Source organism: Fukomys damarensis, unplaced genomic scaffold (assembly GCF_012274545.1).
Source record: "Fukomys damarensis isolate Sample0158 unplaced genomic scaffold, DMR_v1.0_HiC HiC_scaffold_17, whole genome shotgun sequence".
Taxonomy (NCBI): domain Eukaryota; kingdom Metazoa; phylum Chordata; class Mammalia; order Rodentia; family Bathyergidae; genus Fukomys; species Fukomys damarensis.
The window spans coordinates 8,166,587-8,193,339 of NW_022900929.1; the positions used below are offsets into that span (position 1 = coordinate 8,166,587).

Here is a 26,753-nt window from a genome sequence, read left to right on the forward strand (position 1 = left end):
TTTTTTTTTTTTTTTTTTGGTACCAGGGATTGAACTCGGGTCCTTGCGCTTACAAGGCAGGCCACCGAACCGCTGAGCCAAATCCCTGGCCCTTCCTGTCTTTATTTCTTTCTGTTGTCTAATTGTTCTGGCTAATGTTTCCAGAACTATATTGAATAAGAGTAGTGACAGTGGACATCCTAGTCTTGTTCCTGATTTTAGAGTGAAAACTTTCAGATTTTGTCCATGTAGTATGATGTGGGCTGTTGATTTGTCATGGATGGCTTTTATCATCTATTCCAATTTTCTATAGGCTTTTTATCATGAATGGGTGTTGGATTTTGTCACATTCTTCCTTTTTTTTTGAATCTGTTGTGATCACATGGTTTTTGCCCTTGGGTCTATTAATATGGCATATTACATTTATTGATTTGCGTATGTTGAACCATCCCTGCATATCTGGAATGAATCCTACTTAATCGTGGCATATAATTTTGATTTGATGCATTCTGTTTACCAGTGTCTTATTGAGGATTTTTGTGCCTATATTCATTAGGGAGGTTGGCCTGTAGATCTATTTTGGTTGGATCCTTATCTGGTTTTGGTATCAGGGTAATGTTTGCTTCCAGGAGTGAATTTGGGAATATTGCTTCCTTTTTTATTTCATTAAAGTGTGAGAAGTAGTGGCATTAAATCTCCTAAATTTCCTGTAGAATTCAGGAGTGAATCCATCAGGGCCTAGTTTTTCTTTGTTGGCAGGTTTTTAACTATATCTTCAGTTTTATTGGCTGATACTGGCTTATTTAGAATTTTCATATCTTTTTGATTCAGCTTTGGTAATTCATATGTGTTGAGGAATCTGTCCATTTCTTTGTGCTTTCAATCTTACTGGAATGCAGGTTCTTGAAGCAGGTATTGATCTTCTGGATTTCTGTAGGATTTGTTGTGATTTTTACCCTTTTCATTCTCAGTTGCATGGATTTGAGTCTTCTTTCCTTTTTTTGGTAAGATTGGTTAAGGGTTTGCCAATTTTGTTTAACAGGATCAGTGGGTCATCTAGTGCAGACAGTTAAAGACTACTTGTGCTTTTACAGTTATTCCTTAGAACCGCTATATAGAACGTGTCCCTTCAAGAAAAATGAATACCCTGCTTCTGTTCCTTAATCAACTAGATAATCCAAGTAGAATAATGTCTTTAGTATTCTCCTACCTCCTTTTCTGACATTTTCTTTTGTATTTATTCCCTAATTTTCCTAGTGACTTAATCACCCTCTAGCTTTATAGATTACCCTCAAGCTTTGAGCCCGCCACTCTGATATTTTCCTGAATCTCTGCATTCTTTGATTGCACTAATTTAAAACTAGCCCTGTTTCCCCCATGTTAAAAGTCTTACTTCCTTTTTTTGTTTGTTTGTTTGTTTGTTTGTTTGTTTGTTTGAGACAGTCTCACTACTGAAGTCCAGGCTGGCCTTGAACTCAATGGTGATTCTTCTGCCTCAGCCTCTTAAGATCTGGGATTGCAGGCATGTGCCACCATACCTAGCAAAACTCTTACTTCCTCAGTGAATGCTTACCACAGTTAGAAGTTAGAGGAAGGTCTTATTTTTTCCAACATGAAAAACTAACAGTATTCACAAGAACTTTCGATTTTTATGTATTGGATGAACAGTTACAGTTTCAAATAATGGAAGAATATAGAGGAATACTAAGGGAGATCCAGGTTCCAGATTGTACATTTCACATCTTGTCAGTTTAGGGAAAGAATTTACAAAAATTTGTTTCATTTTATTAAGTCAAGCAACACATTTTACCACAAAATTGTGATTTGAATAACTTAACTTGAGGAAGACAGGAAATATATGTAGGGTTGGATTATTCTAGTAACACAAGTATTAAGAATTGTAGTTAATTCACTTGAACCAGGCTCTATGAGTACTTTTATCTCTTGAGTACATATTAAGAAAGATGTAGCAAATGAAAGGTGTTTGACTTGGCCAGTGGGATAATTATTGAGTGGCTGATTGGAATGTTTGCTGCTGGCTACACAGCAGAATAGTTACATAGCTCTTAGTATTAGATTAAGTACACACATTTTGTATTTTAAAATAAGTGCAGAGCCAGATCATAGAGAACATACTGGGCTTCCATTTTAGGATTAGTGTGTATATCAGTGTACTCGATGAAGGATATTCTAATATATATTTAAGGAGCTGAAATAATCTTCTAGGAAAGCCCAGATCACAAATTTATGAAATGCCTTGAAAATAATCAGTAACTAATTATGGACTGTTCATGATAAATTAAATTTTTACCAGATAAGCACATGCACAGCTGGGCGTGGCAGTACATGCCTGAGATCAGCACTACGAGGAGCAAACATTGTGAGCTCCACAGAAAGTTCAAGGTCAGCCTGGGCTACATAGCAATACCCTGTCTCAACAAAACAAAACAAAACCCAAAGAAACAAGGGAAACACACTTCCTTGGCAGCATATCTTCATTATTTTGCAGCCAGAAAAAGAAAAGATAAACTTCTACTTTTTTATTTTCCACCCACTGCATTGAATCCTTACTGTTTTATTTTTTTCCTTAATGTGAAGCTGCTCTTATTAAAGATCAGTAGGCCTTTTTATTATCATTAGTCATTTTCTCTGAGACCTCCTGTGTAGCATTGCTGACAGTTTTTTTCTTGAAATTCTTGCTCAGTTTTTGTGATACTGTGAACTCTTGTATTAGAATCCATTCCTTTTGTTTATCTTTAAATGTTGATGTAAACTGGTATGTTGCCCTAGGTTGTCTTTTGTTTACTAGAATTTCTTTTTTTTTTTTTTTTTTTTTTGGTTACTGGAGATCAAACTTGGGACCTTGCTCTTGCAAGGCGGGTGGTGTGTTTACTAGAATTTCTTAATTTCATCTACTTTTTGAATCATCTGGGAAACTTCATCAAAGTACCTAAAAATGCTTACCTGGCCAAAAAAACCCAGAAGGAGTAGAAAAAAAAAAAAGCCAGGCGTGGTGGTGCATGGCTGTAATCCCAGCACTCAGTAGGCTGAGGCAGGAGGATCGCTGTGAGTTTGAGACCAGTCTGGGCTGCATAGTTAGTTCCAGGTCCGTCTCCACTACACAGTGAGAGCCTGTCTCAAAAAACCAAAAAAAAAAAAACCAACAAAAATGCTTACCTGAATGTTGCTTGGTGATATTGCTTAGGATCTGGGTGGGATACAATCATTTATTCTGGAATAACAGCTGAGATACTATATGACACTAATACGATTTCTGATGAAGAAATACAGTTTGGTGCTGTCTCATTGCTACCTCAGTTAAAATTAACTATCATAATGATAGGTAACATTTGAGGAACTTTTGTTTTAATGTCAAGCACTGTGCTAATTAATAAGTATCTTAATTGAGGTCACATACTTGTGATTGAGTTAGGATTTGAATTTGGACAAAACTGTTTTCAAAACCCAGAAACAGTGAGGAGAGAATGTGAGGAACAAGAAAGAAAAAAAGATCCACATTATGGGCACCAGCTGGCTGTCCACCACTTCAGTCTTGTCACAGACTCAAGAGACTGTGCTTTTAAGCATTCTTTGATTTCTTCTCCGCACTGTTGCTGGCAAGATGGTAATGGTAACTCTTCTACTTATGGGTATTCTGGAAAGTTGCAGTACCTACTGAAATGGTACTCTGTCTTTCCAAGCCTCATTGAAATATGACTGCTTTTCCAGGCTGGTGTGAGATCTCAGTTTTCAGTTCTGTTGCTCTTGAGTATTTTGTTAATGATCTCGGTCAAATTCTGCCTTGTATTTCATAGCTTATTACTCCTAACGTACTTAATATTTTTGAGGAAAGGATTACATCGTATCTTTGCCTTTCCCCTTCATTTATATGATAAAAATTCAATGATTATTCACAAAGTGCCAGTACTGTTATAGTCTGTGAAAGTCTAGAGATTAAGAGATTTGACAGCAGAATGAGGAGATGTAGTAAAACAAATACGTTATTTGTATCTTTAATGACAAGACTTTTCAGAATGCTTTCTCTTGTAAATCCTAGGATCGATCTTAAAGAATCCCAGTTCCAAGGAACTGAAGGAACCTGATGTTAGATATGTGTAACTATCATGTAACTTTCTTTAAGACCTCGTATACAAATATCACGAATGCTGGAAATGTAATATTCTTGATTGATGATAGATTTGTAGCTTTCATGGACTACAACTCAAAGAGGAGAAAGGTTATTTTAACCTGCTTGTTATGTAAAAATTACATGTGTTGTATCACAAACTCTTACTTCATAATTTTCATGATGTATTTAACAAAGTAAAATTTAAATCCAAATATTGCTCCTTAAAGTCCAGTATAAGGGAATGATAATGACACTATTGCATTTCAAAGTCAAAATAAATGTAAAACAGACATTTGAATCAGTCAACAGATTTTCAGAATTTATTAAAATATTACTTAACAAATATATTCTGCTCTTTTATCAGTTCATCTACTATTGAGGTATACATTGTGCCAAGGAATGGTTCTAATGAGGTCTTGTGCTCAAAACTACTCTGTAGGGCTGTAGAGATTGCCTTTAGCTACTTTTATTGATAGGGCCCTTGAGGCACAGAAATTGTGGTTTGTTTAGGTCTCAGGTATACTTTGAAAAGAAGTTTGAGATGACGTGGGTTAAGGGGATGATGAGACACTGATGGAAGCATGGAGAGGGGTGGGATATACCAAATTACATCTTGCAAAAAAACTCTGAGAAATACTGTTTTTACCACACTGTTTCTGTGGTGATAAGTACTGTGTTTCATAGTGAAAAGATAGCTTGAGTTTTTCAACTTCCCTTATCAGTTTTGTATTGGTCCCAATGATATGAGTGAGATGACTTTGTGTAGGAAATTAACAACCATTTTATCAGCCTTACTTGAATAGCGTTTTGGTAATTTCTATTATAGGATAATAGAATTATTAAAACACTTATTTGTAGCCTGCTAATCTCATTTGTATGAACTTAATATTTAATAGTTTTAGGCTTAAGAAAAAAGTTCAATGAATTGGAATGTTATTCTGGAAGAGTATTACTGTCTTATAAAAGATTTCCGTTTTCCTCTTAGCCTTCTAACAAAGAGGTTTTAGTTTGGGTCCAGATCAGTTGTGGGGTTAGATTTGAGGGGTTGACAGAGAGTACTCCGAAGAGATCAAAAGCTATGAATCTTTAGTCAGACATGGTGGCACATGCCTGTATAGTAATCCTGGCACTCTGCAAGGCTGAGGCAGGAGGATTGCAAGTCCAGACTGGACAGTTTAGCTATTCAGGAAGACTTTGTCTGAACAGAAAAAATGAAAAAAGAGCCAGGATGTAGCTCAGTGTGAATATCCTGGATTCAATCTACAGTACCACTAAAACAAGCAAAACTGTAGAACATTGGCTTTCTCTCTTTTACCTCTTCTATATTATGAATTCCTTTGTCCTTTACTTTTGCCATTTGGAAATCTGTATATTAGTGCTACAAAAGCAGTGCTCCTGTTTTCCATAATAAGACAAGTAGAGCAGGACAAAGAACAAAGAGCACGTTCTTTAACCTGCTCAGAGTCTAGAATAACCTGCTAGTTAAGTGAAGGCCATGAGCTTTGCCATTCAGCTTGAGATACATCTTTGCTATTTGATAGGGACATTTGTCCTCAGCAAGTTAACTTCTCAGAGCTTTTGTTTATTCATCTGTAAAACTGGGTAAAGAATCTTGCTTAGCATTCTGTAGTAATGAAAGCTATTGAGGACATGTAAACTGCTTAGCTTAGCAACTTTCTTACAATTGTATAAAAATGGTAAGTGTTGTTAAGTACTGGTAATTCAACCTAGTTAACTGGAGTGGGAAACTACTTGGAAATGTTGGGAGAATCCTGATGGGTTAAAGAGGCAGTGGGAGCTGAGCTTTGGCATCTGGCTGCCTGCTGTCATCTCAACCTATGCCTACCACTTATCATCTCTGTGACCCTGGACAAAACAGTTCTCTTCTTTTTGTTTGAGTTTTTTTATTTTCAGCTGATAATGGTGATAATAGTATCTGTCTCATGGGGTAGTAAAGATAAAATGATTCAATGTTTGTGAAATACTAGCTCTCCAAAGAATTCATAACTCAGTGGCTGTCACTGTCATCATCGTACTTTAGCATTTCATTGCTGCAGGATTTGATATTTAAAATTTGGAGAATGCCCTTTGGGAGACATTTGTCATATTTGGAGACATTTTTGGTTGTCAGAACTTGGGAAGAAGGGTTACTTCTAGCATCTAGTGGGCACAGGCCAGCTATGCTACTGTGTGTCCTTCAGTGGACACAAGAGTTCCCACTGTAGCATTGTGAGCCCAAACTGGAGTGCTGAGGGTGAGAGTCCCTGTGCACATCCTGCCTCATACCAGCACCCACAGTTGCCTGAACTTGCAGATTCCTTTCATTTACTCTTTTCCCTCTTACAGGACGCAGCACTCATCAGCCTCTTTAAAGAATTAAAAGTTAAGGGGCTTGGGATTTAGCTCAGTGGCTTTACCACCTGCCTCACAACCACAAGGACCCGAGTTCGATCCCCAGTACCAAAAAAAAAAAAAAGTTATATGTCATATAATATCTAGACTATACAAAGAACTGAAAAAAATTGGACCTCCAAATTTAAAGACCTAATCCAAAAATGGGCACCTGAGTGAAAATATATGAAATTATATACATACATACATATATATATGAAAAAGGTTCAACATCACTGGTCATTCAAGAGATGCAAATTAAAACAATGCTGAGATTCTAGAAAGAATGGCTACTATCAAGAAATTAGCAGTAACAAATGTGGGATGAGCTGTGCAGAAAAAGGAACCTTCTCCACTACTGGTGGGAGTGTAGACTAATGCAACCACTGTGGAAATCACTGTGGAGATTCCTCAAAAACAACTACAGATTCCATTTGACCCAGCTCTTCCCCTAATTGTGTTTTGTTTTGTTTTGTTTTGTTTGGTACCGGAGATTGAACTTGGGTCCTTGTGCTTTCGAAGCAGGTGTCAGAACCACTGAGCTAAATCCCTGGCCCCTAATTGGTTTCTTTCTGAGAGAATTAAAAGCATCATACCACAGTGATACATGCACACCCATGTTTATAGCAGCATAGTTTGTAATAGCTAAATCTTGGAAACAGCCCAAATGCTTGTCAATTGCTGACTGGATAAATAAGATGTGGCTTTTTTATACAGCGAAGTACCGCTCAACCTTAAAGAAGGATGGGCTTGAGACATTTTTAGGTAAATGGATATACCTTGAGACCATACTCTTTTTTTTTTTTTTTTTTTTTTTTTTCTTGAGACTTAAATGAAATAAGTCAGACACACATCTGTAAATGTTGCATTGTTTTCTCTGGTGTGAGAAATTGAAAATGTAAATAAGGACTAAAATGTATAAAATAGACACTGAAACAGAAAGAAAATGTTTAAATAGGAAGAGGCATTAGGGAACGGAGAGGGGGGAAGGAAGGAAGGGAAAAAGGAAAAAATTAGAAAAGGTAAAATAGAAACAAAACTTTTGTAAATGGGAAGTGGGGTTGAAGGGAAGCAAGGGGGATGGGAAAAAAATCAACATATATCACATATAGGTGCAAATTCAATATGATGAAGTGATCATTATGTGTATCTAAATTGTATCAATAAACTTATTAAAATTATATCTCATATTCCTTGAAGAAATGCTGTCGTACAAAGAGGAAAAATTAAAATGCTTCATAACCTTTCTCAACTAGAAATAGCCATTGTGGGAAACTTGATATATTTTCTTTCATTATTACTCCCTTCAAAGACAGGAGAGTTTATAAAAATAAATATTTTTATTTAAAAGACTTAAGTTCTAAAGACATGTAGTAAAAATTTTTTTTCTCCCTCTTCTGGTTTCAGTTTCTTCTCTAGAGATCAATATTAATTTGATATGAGTCTTTTGGTATTTTCAGTGTTTTCCCCTAAACTTACTATATTGTTCATGTATCCATTTCAGTGTATTCTAGCAGTTACAGGTATCATAGTATGTTTTTATCATGTTTATATAGTTGACTGTTGATGGACGTGGCTGTTCACTGTCATAATCAATGTTTTTTTAAGCTCCTTGGATTTTTAAGCGCACATATAAATGCATATCTGATGTACATTTCTGGAATTGAAATTGCCAGGCTGAGAGTGTGAGGACTTAAATTTTCATAGACTACCAAATTGTTCTTCAGAAAAATTGTACCAGTTCACAGTTTCACCAAGAGCCCTTCTGTTGTTTGGCCTGTTTCCTTTAGGCTGATTTTTTTTTTTTTTTTTTTTTTTTTTTTTTTTTGTTTTTGTATTGGGGATTGAACTCCAGACCTTGTACTTGCGAGGCAGGTGTAGCACCACTGAGCTAAATTCCCAGCTCTCTTTAGGCTGATTTTTTAGCACAGTTTTCTCTCTGAATACCACATTAGTTATGTCCCTTAGGTTTTCATATACAGCACTCATTTTGTTTATATTTAAATAGTTTTCACACAAGAAGAGTTAAGGAGAGAGATTGTTTTCTATCAATATAAGCAAATGGATTGTTTCTGTTTCTGTTAGTTTCTGGCTTCACTCCAGAGAATATGGTCTGCAGATTTCTGTGTTTTCTAGAATTGATTGATTTTCTTTATAGCTTAATATCTAATCAGCTTTATGTAAGTATTCCATAGTTATTTAAAATGCTAATTATCTGGACAGGAGTATATATATGTGTGTATATATATATATTAATATAACAATCAAGGATGTTGCTGTTACTCATAGTACTTAATGTTTTCTAAGCACTCGATCTATCGGTACCTGAGAAACCTGTTGCTCTTTTACTGTGAATGTGTAGCTTATTTTTCCTAAATTTTTGCCTTACATATTTTTATTCTTGCCTTTATCTTATCAAATATTCATGCATTCTTAATCTTACTAAATGATATCACAGAAATACTATTCATTGGTCACTTATTCTGTACCAGGCACTGTTTAGCTTGTACGTGGATTGTGTAGTTTAATTGGCACAGTTAGTACTATTATGCCAAAGTGATATGTGAGGAAACAGAAAATGCAAATATTGCGTGCACTAAAATCAGTTGTGCTGTAAAGGGTGAGATTTCCTCCAGTAAGCTGACGTTAAAGGCTATGCAGATAACAAATCTGTTATGCTTCAGTACAGAGATGTGGATCAGAATCCTGAAGTCCTAAAATTTCCTTCTCCTATACTCAACTGCACCTCACGCCAGCCCTACATATTGCTTCATGTTTATCCTATTTTTTAAAGCTGCCTTTGTCAGCATGAAGGTCGGTGGTTTGGTTTTCCAGCACTGGTTTAGATCAAAATCACTTGTTTGCCGAGGCTTGGCCTGGAGACTGATTTAGTAGCTCCCAGTGTGGAGCCAGTGTAATTTGTTTTACCCAAATAAATAACATTGATTCAAACTTATGTTTTTATAGATATATCCTTCAAGATGCAGCTTTGTTGTCACTTTTTACCAGACACCTTCTTTAACCCGCCATCTGATTTAGAAGTTATTTTTCTCTTTTATTCCACCATCCTGAAGATAACCCAGAGCTCCTGGCATCTCACTTACCTGTCTAATCACTAGTCTGTTGGAGTTCTGATCTGTTTGCTCCTTTAATCCCTGTGACTGATACACAGGGGTGATTAATAAATATTTACTGCATTGTTATTCATACCAAACAATATCACATCGCTGAGTATATTTATTACTAAATTGTGCATGTAGCGGTGTGTGTGTATTTTTGTTTTGTTTTTGGTTTTTGAGACAGGGTTTTACTGTGTAGTTCAGGCTGGCCTTGAATTCACTATGTAACCCATGCCGGCCTCAAACTTACAGCAGTCCTCCTACCTCAGCGTCCTGAGTGCTGGCATGACAGGTGTATACCACCATACCCTGCTTCAATTATATTTTGGATAACAGTCCTTTATCAGATATTTCTCCCAGTCTGTGTCTTCTCAATCTCCTGACATGTCTTTCACTAAGCAGAAATTTTCTGGTTTTTGTTGTTTGTTTGTTTGTTTGTTTGTTTGTTTTGACAGGATCTCACTATGTAGATGAGACTGACCTGGAACTCACTATGTAGCCCAGTCTGGTCTCGAACTCACAGCAGCCCTCCTGCCTCAGCCTCCCAAGTGCTGGGATTATAGGCGTGTGCAACCGTGCCCGGCCAGAAATTTTCTGTTTTTAATGAAGTCTAGCTTATCAGTAGTTTCTTTCATGGATTTTTGCATTTGGTGCTGTATCTACAAAGTTACAGCTATACCCTATGCCCTCTAGGTTTTCTCCTGTATTATCTGCTAGGTGTTTCATACTTTTGCATTTTACATTCAGAACTACAAGCCAATTTAGATTTTTACGAAGGATATGAGATCTGTGTCTACATTCAGGTGTTAGTGTGTGTATTTTCAGTTATTCCAGCACCATTTGTTTGAATGACTATTTTTGCTGTACTGTATTATTGTCTTTGCTCCTCTGGGAAAGATCAGTTGACTTTATTTATGGGACTCTATTTAGGGACCCTCTCTTCTGTACCAGTGATCTGTCTGTCTCACCATTTCACTTGTGTATAACTTAATGTGTTTAACATTATTTGGAACAAACTGTTATCTGTTAGACTAATTAAGAACAGGAAAAATAAGTTTTTATTTTACCTTCATTTATTATTCCATCTTTAGTGCTTTTCCTTTCTTCATGTAGATTCAGGTTTCTGACATACTATTTTCGTTCTCGCCAGATGACTTTCAACATTTTTTCCAAAGTACATCTGCTGGCAACAGATTCCCTTAATTTTTTGTCTTGAGAACTTAGTTTTCCTTTATGTCTGAAGGATAATTTCACAGGATACAAAATTCTAAGTTAATGAGTGTCTTAGTGTCACTATCTTTGTTGAGACACTAATGAATACCTGGAAATTAAAGTGGATAAGGTTTATTTTGGCTCACAGTTTGTAGAGGTTTCGGTCTGTAGTCTGCTGGCTCCAAAGCAGGACTGCATGGCTTGGGCATGGCAGAAGAAGAGTTGCTTATTTCATGGCAGACAGGAAGCAGAGTTAGAGAGGAGCCAGGAAGGGAAATAGGCCCTTTTGGGTCACCACCCCACACTCCTCTTCCAGCCAGGCCCCACCTCCTAAAAGCAAGCCAGGTATGATGCCTTCAATCCAATCACCTTTCAAAGGTCCCACCTGTAATCACATGAGGCTCTAGGGCAGTACTAGTGAACCTATAGCACACACACCGCAGCGGGCTGTTCTGTTGCGCACACTTTCAATAGAGTTTTTAATCTCCGGATATCTGTTTGAATCTGTTTTATGAATTCCATTTCTTTCCTCTGTTGGGCATTCATTGTTTCCATTTATTTCTTATGCTGGGCCTTCATGGCTTCTGTCATGGTCCTGAGCTCATCTACTTTTTTCTCAGTTTCTGTTCTAGAGTTTCAAATCATGACTTCCATTTTGCTCACCATCTCTATGGTTAACTGGGAAATTATTTCTATTTTGAATTTTTCTATACCCTGATTGATCTGTTTTGTTACTACCTGTGCTATGGGTTCAGGGTGTCCTGCTGGTTCACTATCTGACGTGTCATCCTCATTTGCCCTACTGTTTGCCATTGGTGAACTGGAAGTCTGTCTTTGTGTCTTGCTTAAGTGTTTTCTCATTTTTATTTTTGTTGTTGGGTTGTCCTTGGTTTAATTTCTGGGTTATTACTTAAATCTTCCTGATATAGTTGTGCTTTAGCTTTTGAGACTCTGACTCATAGATGTTGTCATTTTCATAATATCGGAGAAAACAACTCACTAAATCAATCACAATCCTTTATCCCAGTTGATACATTCAGCAGCACAATAGGATCAAGCACAACTTGCAAATTGACCACTTGTGGTAGTCATTAATCTATTACCTTTAAACCATGTGAATTAAATTAAAATAAAGAAGCAGCCCAAAATATGTTTGCAGTGAATACGCTTTTCATTATAGCATCTTTACAATTTAGGATGGGGGGTTAGACTGAGTTAGGACGAGAGGAGTAGATAAGTGAAAGAATTGGAGAGGGTTTCAAGGGAAGCCAAAGGACATAGAGTGACCATACTATCTTTATGAAACTATTAAATTCAAAAGGGATAGACAGAGTGCAAGAATAAGGACAAGAATATATCCCCTTAGAGTTACAGGAACTCACTTTCCCTTGAAACTACTGACCCATGAGTGAGGTAAAATGACAGAAGAAAAGAACATAAAGAAAAAAGAAAAAATGGTAAAAGGAGAAGTCTGAGGGCAGGAGCAGGAATAGAAAGGGAGACGAGGGATAATGTGGAGCAAGAAACTGAGTTGGAGAAAGAGGACAGAAAAAAGAAAGAAATTGAAGGGTGGAATGAGGAAAAGAGAGAAAGAAAAAAAAAAGAATTTGAAGGGCCTCTTTCAGACTGTGTCTCTGCTGTCATAATATACCACGTGCACAGCCATGTGCAGAACCAAGTCCCCTGATCTCAGCTAGCCAATGGCAGGTCCCAGCGACTCAGACTGACCTCAGGCCACAAGGCCTAAATTGAGTTTCCCAACCTGCAGGGTTGAACACACAGTTCTATTACAGGTTTCCCCCACCCTTTCTTTAAAGAGGTTCAAAGTTGGGAGCTCATAAAAATACCCTTTATAACCACCTATGCCTCTGCAGAGTGGGTCCAAGGACTGGCCCAGTCAGGAGGTCTCAGAGCACGCGGGTGTTGGGGGTCGTGGGGGGTGTTTCAAGGGCACCAGGGCGGCTACCTTCCTCGCTGGGGCTGATGTCAGAGCAGGCCGGAGATGGCACGGACCAGCGGGGCCCAAGCAGGCGGCGGGAGAGATCTCAGGGCGGCCTCCTCTGCAGCGGTTTCCACAATTAAGGGCAGGCTAATCTCACTGCCACCTCCTCCCCACTTCCAGGATGGCTCACAGCTGAAGAACTCTAGTCCGCAGCGGGCTGTTTGTTCAAAGTTCTAAAAGGTTCGCCATCACTGCTTTGCGGGGACATCGGTATAAACCAGAAATGAAGGGTTTTTTTTGTTTGTTTTTTTATCCTTTGTTAAATATTTATCTTCCTTGTTGTACAAGTTGCCCCCCCCCGTTTTTTTATTTTTGTTTTTCTGTTGTTTAAAAATTATACCCATTGCTGCCGTTCTTTAACCCTGTCAGTTGTCTCTGAACTTCTGGATTTGTGGTTGATAGTTCTCATTGATTTTGGAAATTTTTGCAAAATTCCCGTTATATTGATACCATTATAGTTATCTCAGTCCTTGAATAAAATCCCCCTCCCAAGCCCCCCCCATCTTTGTTCTCTTTGCTTTTCAGATTTGGAGGTTTCTCTTGAGATATCATCAAACTCAGAGTTTTTTATATCAGTTGTGTCCATCAGTGATAATCTTCATTTCTGTTATAATGTTTTTGATGTCTAGCATTTTTTTTAATATGGGGAATTTTTTATTATTACGTGTTTGTGATACATATCAAATACATAACCATATTGCATCTTATTTTTTTTAACTTCCCCTCCCCTTTTTCTCCTTTCTCTCTGCTTCTGTGACTAGATCCCTTTTCCATCTCTGAGATTTTTAGTATTTTTATCTCTGCTTACGATGCCCATCTGAACAGGCAGTGAAACATATAATCAGATTTTATTTGGGGGAAGTAAGAAATACAGTAGATGAACATTTTGATTCTGATATATTTGTTTTTAGAAATGTTAAAGGTGTATGCGTGTATCTTAAAATTGAGGAAATTGAGCAGTCTTAGAAATCTTTCATGATGAACAGTTTGCTCCAAATCAGCTCAGAAATAAGTACAAATAATTTAAAAACAACAAGCATAACTGTGGAAATAGGAACTAGAGAAACACCAGTTACACCTGATCAGTACTGAATATAATTCTGAAATTATCTTTCTGGGCCACATGATAGCCTGTATTATTTGAAGTGTTAACTTCAGTAGACCACCCAGTTAATTTATTCATGGTTCATGTTATACATTTGTCTAAAAATATGAAATACAGAGAATAAGTTGGTGAAATAGTAAACTTAATTATTTCACTTTAAATTGCAGGCTTTCCACTCAACTTTTAAAAATAAAAACTTCCATAATTATTGATAAAATTTCTATCATTATGCTACACATTTTGAAGCTCTGGTGTTTTGGTGTATGTAGGTTTATAATTGTCATATATTTGGTAAATAGATGCTTTTTTAAACTTTCAATTTCTTTTTTAAAAATTAATTTTATTGGTACACTTTTGATTTAAATAATGATTACATTCATCATAGGGGATTTGTACCTGTGTGTAATATATATATTGATTATTCTTTTTTCCCTGTTCCCCTCCCCTCCCTTCAACCCTTCTTTTCCACCCCATTTGCAAAAGCTTTGTTTGTTTTTTCCTTTTCCCTTCCTGCCCTTCCCCTCCTCTCTCCCTTGGCCCCTTTCCATTTGAACATTTTCTTGCTACTTCTCCGTATTCATCAATCCTTTTATCAATATGTAAAGTCCTTATTTGACTCCTAACACGTTTTTTATTAATGTTTGTTTTATCTGATATCATGGCCATCCGGCCTATTTGCTTATAATTTACTTGGAGTATTTTTTTCTAGCCTCTTCTTTCTGCTTATTTTTTTGTATTTAGCTCTAAAGTGACTCTTTTGTAAGTAGGTCATGTCTTTTAATCCATTTTGATTTAAGTTTACATGTAAATGCTAATAAGGAAGAGCTAACTTGCCACTTTTTTACTTTGCTTTCTGGATATCATATAGCTGTGTGATCCCTTCTTTTCCCCATTACAGTGCTGGGACAGTCCTCTGCTGATTGGCTGGACTTTCACTGAGCTTAATGGTCAGTTTAAGGTGAAAGCTTAGGTCTTAGTCTTAAGGCTTTTCTGAACGTGGATTTTCTCTCTGCCAATGTGATTCTTCCCCTTGTATTTGTGGCTGCATGTGAATGTCATAATTTCTCACGCTCAACCCTGCTTTTCTTGGGCCCTTATATGGTCAGTTTAGCCTTCTACCATGACCTATGGCCCCAGGCAGCAGACTTGTAGCTCTTGTACAGTTTTTGTATTAGGTGCGCACTGCTTCTCTTATTAGACAAGACAGGACCAGCTCCCCAAGACCCAAGAGAGGTTTAAAAGTGGTCAGGGCAAGGAATTGGTCACTAGGCGCTGCCCTCTTGAGACCCAGCAGAACAGAAGGCATGGGGCAAGAGCACAGAGGCTGCATGTGGCTTTTTTTTTTTCCTCCCCATTTTCTTTTCTCTTTTTTTTTTTACATAAGGACATTTTCTTTGGTACCATAGGTCTTTCACTCTTTTTAGCACTCTTAAGTTAATTCACCTGATTGCTGGTTGTGTTTTGATATTTCTGTAAGAGAATGAGAGCTTGAAGATTCTTTGCCATTTTGATATTTCCACTTGAGAGTGCTATCTAAATTAAAACAAAACAGTGTTATTGAAGGGAATTTAGAAGACCAGAATTATAGAAAAGCTTGAAAAATATTCCTACCACCCCAGAAGAGTCACTGTTTGCACTTTGGCTTGTTGTCTTTAAGGCTGTTACTTTCTGCATCTCTTTCTCCTTTTGTCCTAGTTTTTCTTGTTCCTCTGCTCTTCTACCACCAATAAAACATAATCTTAAGTGTGCTAATTTTGAAATGTACTTTTTGTTTTTCATTTACCAAAATACTTTGATAAATAGTACAATTTTTATGTTTCTAAATATTGTAGATAATTTTGATTATCACTAAATTCTTGGATTGTATTGTAGTTTTTAAACTTTTATTCAGAGTATAAAAATTAAATAAGCAGGTATGAGTAACCTATGTTTCCTGTGACTTAGACATTTCTGGTATTTTTATGTCTGAAAAAGTGGCACCCCCTCGATTATAGGGGTTGGCCCAGACCACTTAGGAAGAATCTTACCTCATTTGGGCACTAATATAAGAATTTAGGTGGGCATGTAACTGTTCATAGGCTAAACATGCTTATTACTATAAATCAGTAACAGCGAAGACTTTAGCTGGATGGTGGTGCACCCCTGTAATCCCAGTACTTGGGAGGCTGAGGCAGGAGGATTGCTCTGAGTTTGAGGCCAGCTTGGGCTACATAGAGAGTTCAAGGCCAGCCTGAACTATATATCAAGACCTTGTCTTAAAAAACAAATATGTTCACCTGTGCTGTACCCGTTATTATATTATGACTTATAATTTGCCCTAACTTTGCATTGTACCTTGAGACTATTTATCTTTTGGTGACAATAAATAGTATACTTGATGCTATATGTAGACTAGACTTGGGAGATCAAGGAAGAGTAACTTGGGCCAGGGATCTAGCTCAGTAGTTCTGTCGCCTGCCTCACAAGCGCAAGGATCTGAGTTTGATCCCTGTACAAAAAAAAAAAAGGAAGAGTAACTTGAAAATCATGCCTAAGCTCCTCTGTCAGTACCTCCTGCTTCAAATAGAGACAGTTACAGTTCATAAAGAGGTATCCTTTTCCTTAAGACAGTGTATAGGAGAATAAATTAGAAAGTGTGTGATATCAAGTTTTATACTGAGGTACAGTATGATTAATTTTCTTTGTAGCAGCCCTTCCTACTTTCTATAGCTTCATTGTTTCTTGCTTTGGTCATTCATTATTGTCTATAATGAAGGTTTAGACTTATTTCACTGACATGGTAATATAATACTTCAACTAGGATTTTTTTTTTATAGTGATTAACTTCGGTGTCTGGGAATACATTACTATTGAAAGTGTAGACTATAGTATTAGGTACCTAGTTTTAAAGAACACAGACAGTAAAACTAAAGCAGTTGTAAAATAATTCTTGTAAATGTGAATAATTTGATAAGAAACTAAGTACGAAATACTTATTTTGGTATGGATCTTTGAATTGTATATTCTAATGTCAGTTACTTGTTAGATCGAGAAGTACTTAAGTGAATGAAGTTTGCTTATTGCATTCATTGGGTGAAGTGGCTGCATCTAAACAAATTTTTTTTCCATTTTCTTCCCTCTTTAGGAGAATCTGGATTGGGAAAGTCAACATTAATCAACTCATTATTCCTCACAGATTTGTATTCTCCAGAGTATCCAGGTCCTTCCCATAGAATAAAAAAGACTGTACAGGTATGTATGTTAGTATTGTGAATTTAATGATAAGCTGGAATGATGCTAGCACACACTCATACTATTAAAGTTTATTTGCTTGCATAGAGGTAAGACACAAATTTCGGCCTAGACCCAGTGTTAGGTGGCAGGTATGACTCTTCAGGCTTTAAAAACAAAAACCCCAACCCTATATTCCTGTTTTGGTGAGTCTGAGGTGGAGTTGAGTGCATTTTGCAGGTGATGTTGGTGGCTCATACTTTGTATCACAAAGGGCTAGACTCCAGATCTGTACTTCTCAGTAGAGAAGACTGTGAAGTGATACAAAAATTTAAAATCACTTACATAGCTCACATTGTATTTTTGTTTGGTAGCACAGCTCTAAACTATTGAATGAGACAATTGTTGGTGAACTAAAGCAGAAATTTGCAGCATATGAGAGAGAGGCGAGAAAAGAACAGCTTTCCTTAAAACTACACTTAAGGACTAGTAGTGGTTATCCTGGTGTACAAGATGGAAGGACAGCCTGATGTAGGGCAAACTATTAGGGCCCTAAGAAGTAGTTTCGTGAAGTAAATATTTTATCTCTTCTTAAGAATTTATAAGTGTTCTAGAAATTTTTATTTTGTTTTTGTTGTTTTTTTCCCCCTTAAAACCTTCACTGGGCTTGCTGTTTGAAATTATTTGCACAAATGTCTCTTAAAAACTCTTATGGCTTATTTTACAATCAGTATTGAAAATTTTAATCCTAAGTGAGAAAGGTAAACTTTTAATTTTCTTAATTTATTTATTTAAATTCAACATGAAATTTTAAATGGATTTGATTATTATTAAATAGAATCATAAGTTCAGAAATATTTGATGTAAAAGATCTTTTAGATATTATTTTTGGTGACTTTCTGGTGAGGAAATTTTCTCAGTTCTCTTTATTGTTCTTACTTGCAGCATAATGTCAGACCTCCATTAATAATAAAACTTAACATTTTTTTTTTCCTTTTTTGGGATGGTGCCGTCCTACACACTTTAGATGTGTCAGTTTATTTGAATGTTACAGTTTAATGTGGCAGGTAATAGTATTACTCTCATTTTATAGATGAGGACACAAAGGAAGAGTGAGGATATGCCTAAGATTATGACGGGCTCAAATTCAGATAGACTGTTCTGTTCTGTGTTCTGTTAGACTATGTATGTATTTTATATTATAGATACTTAAGGCTAATTGAGTGGATTAGCCAGCTCTTAAGGAATATTTTAACTTTGTATTACTCTTCCACTCCCTTGTGGATAGTGTTTTATCTAGCAAATTATCAATTTTCTTTTGGTTTATTTTCATTTTCCTTTTATTTATTTTTCCATTTATTTATTGATTGATTGATTGATTGGTACCAGGAATTGAATTCAGGCTCTTGCGTTTGTGAAGCAGGCCATGGAACCACTGAGCCAAATTCCCGGCCCTTTCATTTTCCTTTTAAGTTCTAACATTTTTTTTCCCCCCAATGGGGAAGTTAAGACAAAGTGAAGTCAAAGGAGTTGATCACCAAAGCCATTTCTTCATCATAGATACAGCATACGTGAAGACAGTTAAAAGAAAATAGAAAATGCTAGGCTATATGACTATAACATCAAATGCCTGTTAGTAAATTTCCTAGAAGAAATTAAAAAAAATTAATTGTATGTTTGCTGTTTATTAGGCTTGGATTTGCAAACTGGTCTCAAGGAGGTTTTAATTACCTTTAAGGTTCCATGTGTGAAATTTCGATAAACTGTTGGGTAGGTGATGGAGGTCATTGAGGTCATCATAGAAGATTTGTATTTTTCCATGTTTTATTTGAATAAAGATAAGATAAGGATACTTGCTCTCTTGATGCACCAAGGCAGTAATTTCTCCCAAGTGGCTGAACATGTGAAAGCACTGATAGGACATAATGTAATTCTGAGAGCTGAGTCCATAGAAGTTCAGCAAAATACCACTCAGATAATGAGATTGCTCATAATAGAACTGTGCTTATTCTCTTCTGGGCCACATATTGCAAAAGTCTGTTAAATAGGATGCATATCAACTTTTCATTGCTGATTTTCTCCTTTGTGTGATTGTGAATTTTTTTCATTTTTATCATATTTTCTGTTTTATAGTTAGCATGTTTTTATAATCAAAAAAAGGAAAGTGACCACATATTTAAGCAGAGTGTTTTATGAATTTCCCTATGTGTATATTATGTCCAGGTGACTATAACTAGATTAAATATTTAGCATATTTCTACCATCCCAAAAGTCTTCAACTTGTTTCCCTCTCAATCCAGTATTATACCCACCTCTCCTATGGATAAACACCTTGCTAACTTCTATCTCCATAAATTAATTTTACCTATATTTGAACATTTTAAAGACACACTTTTATAGCTTGTTTCTTTCACTGAAGATTATGTCTGTATTATTTATTCATGTGGTGGTAATTGTAGTTCTTTTTCATTGCTGTGTAATATTCTTTTGTTGTACCATTATATGCCTTTTTAGATAAGCATTTGAGTTTTTTAATTTTTTATGAGTATTCTTACATATCTTTTTGTGGATAGGCATTTCTGTTGTATGTTGAATGTTGTGTGTTATGTATAAAAATACAAAGGCACTTTAGTATATTTTCTTTCGTTTTTTGATGTGTATGAATGGGTCATTACCTGCATAGGTTTAATTGAAGTGTTGTTGTCATTTTAGTATTTCCTGTCTTTTTCTTTCTGATATGCAGGAGCTCCTTACTGAGTAGTGTCCTTTGCATTTTGGACATTGTAGGTTTTTTCCCATTACAGATGCTGTAGTATATCCTCAGTTTATTAGAGTTCTTCTCACTTTGGTCTAGCTAAATTACACTTTCTAAACAGACTTAGCTTCCTTTAAGAAACCCCCAAAAGTGTCTTCTGTGGTGAATGTCTTCCTGGCTCTTCCTGTCTGAAGATTGGGGGTGAAGACAGGTGCACTACTGTTTACTCTCTCTTCTCCATGAACAGTAAGATCTGTCACATCTGATGACCACATTGATCCTAACTGGAGTCCCAGAGAATTCCTCTCTCTTAACTGAACCATGAAGTGTTTCTTTGTATATTGGAAACAAGTTGAAGATCATACATAACATATTACAGGCCTGAGCATCCAAGAGGTCTGACTGTAGTTAGTAAATGGAATGTGGCCGTCTTCTAGTGTGGCCGTCTTCTCCAACTAGCTGTCTCCTCACCAAACCCGGTAGTCTAGAGATGATCTGCCTTTGGAAGCTAAAAATTTCTCTCAGTGAGTGCAGGGAAGCGGTTACCAGTGTTGTATCTTAACCCAGACATCTCAGACCAGTCTTGAGTTTCAAAAAAAGGGTCTGAGATTTTCCTGATGTGAAGGCTTTTTGAACCCTTCCAGCTATAAGAAAACACTCTCTTCTCTCTTCCTCCTCCCTCCTTCCTGAGCATATCTAATTACAAAATACTTGTATATTAAAGGAAAATGTGTTCACTTTCAGTCTAGGAAGATAAGTGTTGAAAGAACTGATTTTCAGACTCCTTTAAATCAGTGGTTCTGGCTTGAGGGAAGTTCTCAATCTTAATTTAGAAGCGCTTTGCAGTTAATTCCTAAGCTCTGTCTTAGACCTAAGGACCCTGCATTGTGCATTTCTAGGCCTCAACTGATGCTGCTTACCAGTGGTTCTCCAATTTGAACTCCTGTCACCTGCAAGGACTGTTAACACAGATTGCTGAGTCCTCCCCTGGAATTTACAATACTTTAGGGATGAGGCGAGGCCCAAATAATTGCATTTCTAGTAAGTTCACAGATTGTGCTACTGCCTGCTGGGTAGTACACTTTGAGAGCCCCCTGCTCTCTAGTGTGCTGCCTGCTGCGCTTTCATCCTGTCTCTGTGGGGAGGAGGCAGGAGAGGGAAGTGTTCTTCCTTAGTATTTTCAGAATATTTCCAGTTGCATGAGATAGTGCCACATTGCTTTTCTTTCCCCTGACAGATATTACAGAGAAATGACAAGAAAGGAATCAGAGGTGTGAACTACACTTCATGTTTTAACCTCAAATATAGATTTCCAGATTGACAAAAGATTTTTAGAAATATATCACAAGCAATTAGCAAAATTTTATTTCACAAATTGTTGTATTTGAAAATTATAATTTACATCAGTGAAAGATTGTCAGCTGTCTTTCTTTGGGAAAAACTTTTTTTAAATTTAAGATTAAATTCGTGTCTTTTATGTATTAGATTAAGTCTTTTGTGAATTGACAGTGTTTTTTTGTTTTGTTGTTGTTTTTTATGTTCTTAATTGGCAGCTTTATGTTGGTCCATGTTAGAACTTTCTTAGTCTGTGATGTATACTGTAAATTACTATTGTGGATTAAATGGGTACAAAATTTATGGAGGCGAGTAAAGGTAAAAGCAGTGGATTTTGTCCCTAGCCCTAGAATAACATGCTTTATAAACTTGAGACATTTTTGTAGAGCCCAGATGGGAAACTTTGCTATATACTGGCCCAGTTTTTATTTTTCTGAGCCATTGACATAACAGATATCTGAACGCTTTTCATACCAGGTTTAGAGGGCTACTGAGATGATAGATGCACAAAATTCTCAAGTGAAAAACACAGTCAAACAATTGTGATTTAGCAAGCAGGGTGCCACATAGATGTCCTTGGCACCGCAGTGGAGTGACAGGGAGAGAGCAATAGGCTGGGGTGAGACTTGAGCGGCAAGTGAGGCAGTGAAAATGGGTGGTCGGTCGACTTGAAGGAGAGGCGGAGGAGGAATACTGGAAGTGAATGGAAGGACTGAAGGAGGGGTTTGCCTCTTGAGTCTCTTAAGTGGAATGAGGTACCCTGATGAGCACAGTGGTAGATGTAATGGAGTAGGGGGCTTAGGAAGAACCATATGGGCAAGGGAGGGGCAGAGACTAAGACTAAGGGGCATGTAAAGGGAGGTTAGATGGTGGAGAAGCTCCTGTTGAGGTTGAATTGAAGGCTATGGAGTTTATGGTAACAACAGAAAGATGTGTAAATCTTTCTGGATTACTCTCCAATGGGATATGGGCAGGAAAGACAGAGGAAAGGCTGGGCAGGGATTTGCTACTAGAAAATGAAAAGAGCAAGGGATTTGAGATCTCACTGTGAGGAGATTGGGGAGTGGTAGGCAGTGGTACAAGGGTAGCAAACAGTTAGAAACTTCACATAAGCTTTGCTTCTCAGTACACTAAGGTGGTTCTGGGTCTTGCTGAAAATGAAGAAGGCTCCAGGCATAATTCTTTTTTTGTTTGTTTGTTTTTATTTTTTTTATTTGTGACAGGGTCTCACTGTGTAATTGAACCTGACCTTGAACTCACTGTGTAGCCCAGGCTGGCCTCAAACTCACAGCAATCCTCCTGCCTCAGCCTCCTGAGTGCTGGGATTACAGGCGTGTGTGTGCCACCACGCCTGGCCAGGCATAATTCTTGTATTGGTCATTTCTGTTTCATTTTTAATAATACTTTGTTTAAAAATAGCTTAAGTTTAATGTACTTAGCAGTCTTGGTTATGGAGGTTTGACTGTTTCCACTTTGGAATCTAGGAAGCCAAAAGAGGCCTTCATAAATTAATTATACATAAACTATATAATGGGTTTAGTTTTATTTACTTTTCAAGAAGAAACAGTTGAAAAATGATCCTGCTTTCATTCCGTTGGTATTAAATTATGCACTTAATCTTAGAGAACTGTGAGTGAAATATGCTGGTGTGACCTGCTTAGGAAAGTGCATGGGAAAATGGCCATTTGGAATAGATTTGTTAAGAAAAGTTTGAAATTCCTGGACTTGAACTAATTTGTTTTCCATGGATCCCATGAGAATATTTGAAAAAGCAGATGATGGGATACACTGGATCCTGTTGTTACAGTTAGGTTTTCTGGATCTCTTCCATATGGTACTGACCTGACTTCTTTGTATTTGACCATGTATGGATAACATAGAATTTCATAGGTCAGATAAGAAAAGAAGCTTTGTGCTTTATAAGTAGACTCTTTAAAAAAAATTTTTTTTTTTTAATCAAGTCAATAAACAAGTTGTTGGTTAGATTTTTCCCTTTTATTTCTTTTTTTTGAGGTACTGGGTATCAAACTCAGGACCTTGCACTTGCAAGGCGGTGTGATGCCACTTAGCTAAATCCCCAGCCCTGTTGAACTATTTTTTAATTTTTGTTTTTAACCATATTCTCATCCTTGCCTTTGTTTCAACTAAGAAAACAACTTAAAATTTAAGCTGTTGTAGTCAGGTGTGTGATTAGTATATAGTGTGTCACTAATACAATGGACTGTATTAATAAAGGAATAGAAATGGTTTAAAATAAAATTGGGAGAACATTCATGTAAAACAAATGTGTTTTGCATCAAGTGAAGGGGTGATATCACTTTGGGCATTTTTGCTTTAGTGACTATTACTATAAATAAATGACCTATTTTTATGAAGAAGATGAGTGTAAACTTGATATATTTTGACACGTTAGATTTGACCAGGTCATCCTTCTACTAGAGGACCACAGATAAATAAAACGTTGTTTTTCTAACATGCATGAAATAATATTTAAATGTATTGTTTTGATAATTTAACATTGATAAATATCCCAACTTATTTATTGGTGTTTACTTTTTACATTAGTCAGTTTTTCCATTACTAGGACAAAATTCCCAACATACACAACTTAAAGGAGAAGAGGTTTCTTTTGGCCCTTGGTTTCAGAGCTTTCAGTCCATAGTCATCTGGCTCCAAGGCAGAAACACGATGAAGGATCTGGCAGAGGAAAGCTGTCCACCACATGGCAACCAGGAAGCAGAGAGGGAAGCAAACCAGAGAGAGGTGTAGCCTTCAGAGGCGCGCTGTTTAACCCCCTCCTCCAAACAAGCCCCGCCTCCAGCAGCCCGTGGCAGCTGGGAGCTTGCTGGAGGTTCAGTCCCCTGATGAGGTTAGCACGATGAGTCTGTGGGGGACACCTCATATTTAAACTGTAATACTTTTTAATCTACAGAGAAATTTATACTTATTAATATTTAATATTCTCTCTAGTAGTACATATTTCATAGATAAATATAATTATATTCAGGATGCTCAAATGTTTCACCAGTAGTTTATACCAAGATCAAAACAGATTGAAGAGCACTGATCATTCTGCTGTGTCAAAAATAGTTTAATATGGGGCCAGGGATGTAGCTCAGTGGTGCAGTGCCTGCCTGGCAAGCATGAGGCCCTGAGTTGGATTTTGAGGTACCAAAAAAAAGTTTAATATATGTGCTAAGTTGTGTCATTTATACTACTAGAGTGTCTCAGTTCATTGAAAAGAAAGTTTTTATACTGTTATCTGTTTCTTCTTTGTAAAACAATCTTTTTTGTCTGAATAACTAAAGATAATTATTGTTCTCTTACTGTCTTATCAAGTTTTTACATTTTTTCATAAAATAAATGTATTCTAAAGCTAAAAAATAATAAAAGATAGGAAACCCCTGCCTAGACATAGATATCTAAATCTTAGACAACTTTTTTAGTTTTAATAATTTTTTTCTTGATAATAAACCTCTTTTACCAAAAAGCTGGTGGTGGTTATAAATGTGCACTGTGTGCTTTGGTAGCCACATCTATCTTTTTAAATCTGAGTTAATGCAAATTAAGTGAAGCTGAATATTCATCTCCTCAACTGCACGTACAGGTCAGCATGTAATAGATTCGAGAAGCCCCTGGCTAGAGAGCTGCCCTGTTGGACGGTGCAGATGAAGAGCTGTCCATCATCTAGCATGCTGGCGGCCATACTGCTACAGACTTCTTGCTCAGCAGCCTGACTTAATTTAAGCTCCTAGTCTGTGCATCCACAGGCATTTGTAAAAACGCCAGAAGTTTAGAACTAGAAATAAATCCTCTTTTATGGAATCTCAAACAGTATACCACTTTTCTACCTTGAGATTATCACTTCCTTTTCCACAGTTGTCTAATAATAGAAATGGTTGGTGTTGCTTTTTGATTGCGTTTTTCACTAAGGCTCATTGTCTGCCTTTATGCCATTTTATGGAATTTAACTCTCAATTTAGAGTATAATTTTTGTTTCTTTAAGTTAGCCTGTCAGCCTACATGGTACCTCTAGATTTGGCAGACACTTGATAGATAACTAGAGAAATTCTTCCCCTTTTTTGCTTGAATCAAGTGTTTGCTTTATTTCAGGCTCTTAAAAGCTGATAGTTTGCCATTAACCACAACCTGTGAGGGCCAGGGATTTAGCTCAGTGGTTCTGCCACCTGCCTATCAAGTTCAAGGTCCCGAGTTTGATCCCTGGTACAAAAAACAAAATAACAGCCTGTGTTCACTTTCTAATACAGATTTTGGGATTACAGAAAATCTTCAGTTGTGCCAGGAACTATTATTATTAGTGCTTAAGACTTTCTCAAACATTTAAAAAAAAAATGAATACATATTTTCACTTTGTAAACCTATGCCTATTGCATTGTCCAGAATGTGGAGTATCATATTTGAGAAGAGGATTGAGTCTTAGCCATTACAGAAATATAATCACAGCTGTGCTGAGAAAATTTGGGAACGGTAAAAAGTAAACTTGAGTAGTTTAGACCAAACTACTTGGAGATGGTCCCAGAAGACATTTACTGTAAATGGTAGATTTGATGTGCATGTCTGTCTAATACAGTTGACAGTTGAACTCTAAATTACTGAATCATTAAAAAAAATGTTTATTTGTATTGCAGACATGCATTTGGGTAATACAAGTATTGTAAGTGTTTGGAGGTTACCACTTATCTGGTTCCACTTTCCTTTGTTATACTAAGTAAGAGCTGTTAACAGAGTATGAATTTACAAAGAGATTTGGAAACTATATTTTTGTTTTTCTTTTAAGTAGGATTCAAGTGTCTAGAGTCATTGATTCTGAAGAAAAGGGAATGGATTTAACTTGTAGCTTCCAGATTGGTTTTGAGAAACTACTGATGTAATGAATGATATCAATACCTGCACCAATGACTCTTACAGGTGGAACAATCCAAAGTTTTAGTAAAAGAAGGTGGTGTTCAGTTGCTGCTCACAATAGTTGATACCCCAGGATTTGGAGATGCAGTGGATAATAGTAATTGGTAAGAAATACTCATTTTCATTGCTTTCCAGGGCATTTGGAGGTACTGGGGAGATTAGACTTTTTTTTTTTAATTGAGTTTATTGGTACAATCTAGGTATACAATGCAGTTACATTCATCATTGGGATTCTGTACCTTTATGTAATAGGTCTTGATTCTTTTGTCCCTGCCCTCCCTTCACCCCTTCTCCCCTCCCCATTTACAAACACTTTATTTCCATTTTTTCAGTTTCTCCTATTTTTTTCCTCTCCCTTATTACCTTTCCCCCACCCGTCCCACTTTCCCTACACCTTTAGCCCTTTACTTCCTATTTCACATTATTAATTATCTCATTAGGATCCTGATATGTTATATACAAGAAACACACCTAGTGCAAAAAGAAGCCCATAGACTGAAAGTGAAAAGATAGAAAACAATTCTCCATGTGACAGGAGCCCAGAAAAATACAGAGGTAGCAATTATTTTCAGACAAAGTAAATTTCAAAC

At 36.7% G+C, this 26,753-nt stretch overlaps 1 protein-coding gene across 6 annotated transcripts in view; it reads left to right on the forward strand.

Annotated features, from left to right (window-relative positions):
* The window catches only part of Septin7 (septin 7), a 90,451-nt gene that overhangs the window by 35,042 nt on the left and 28,656 nt on the right, over positions 1 to 26,753 (forward strand). For all 6 annotated transcript variants that reach the window (XM_019210011.2, XM_019210010.2, XM_010640498.3 and 3 more), the window contains 2 exons: positions 17,062 to 17,168; positions 26,167 to 26,267. In XM_019210011.2, coding sequence (XP_019065556.1) covers positions 17,062 to 17,168; positions 26,167 to 26,267 — 208 coding nt within the window. The remainder of the gene's footprint in view (positions 1 to 17,061; positions 17,169 to 26,166; positions 26,268 to 26,753) is intronic.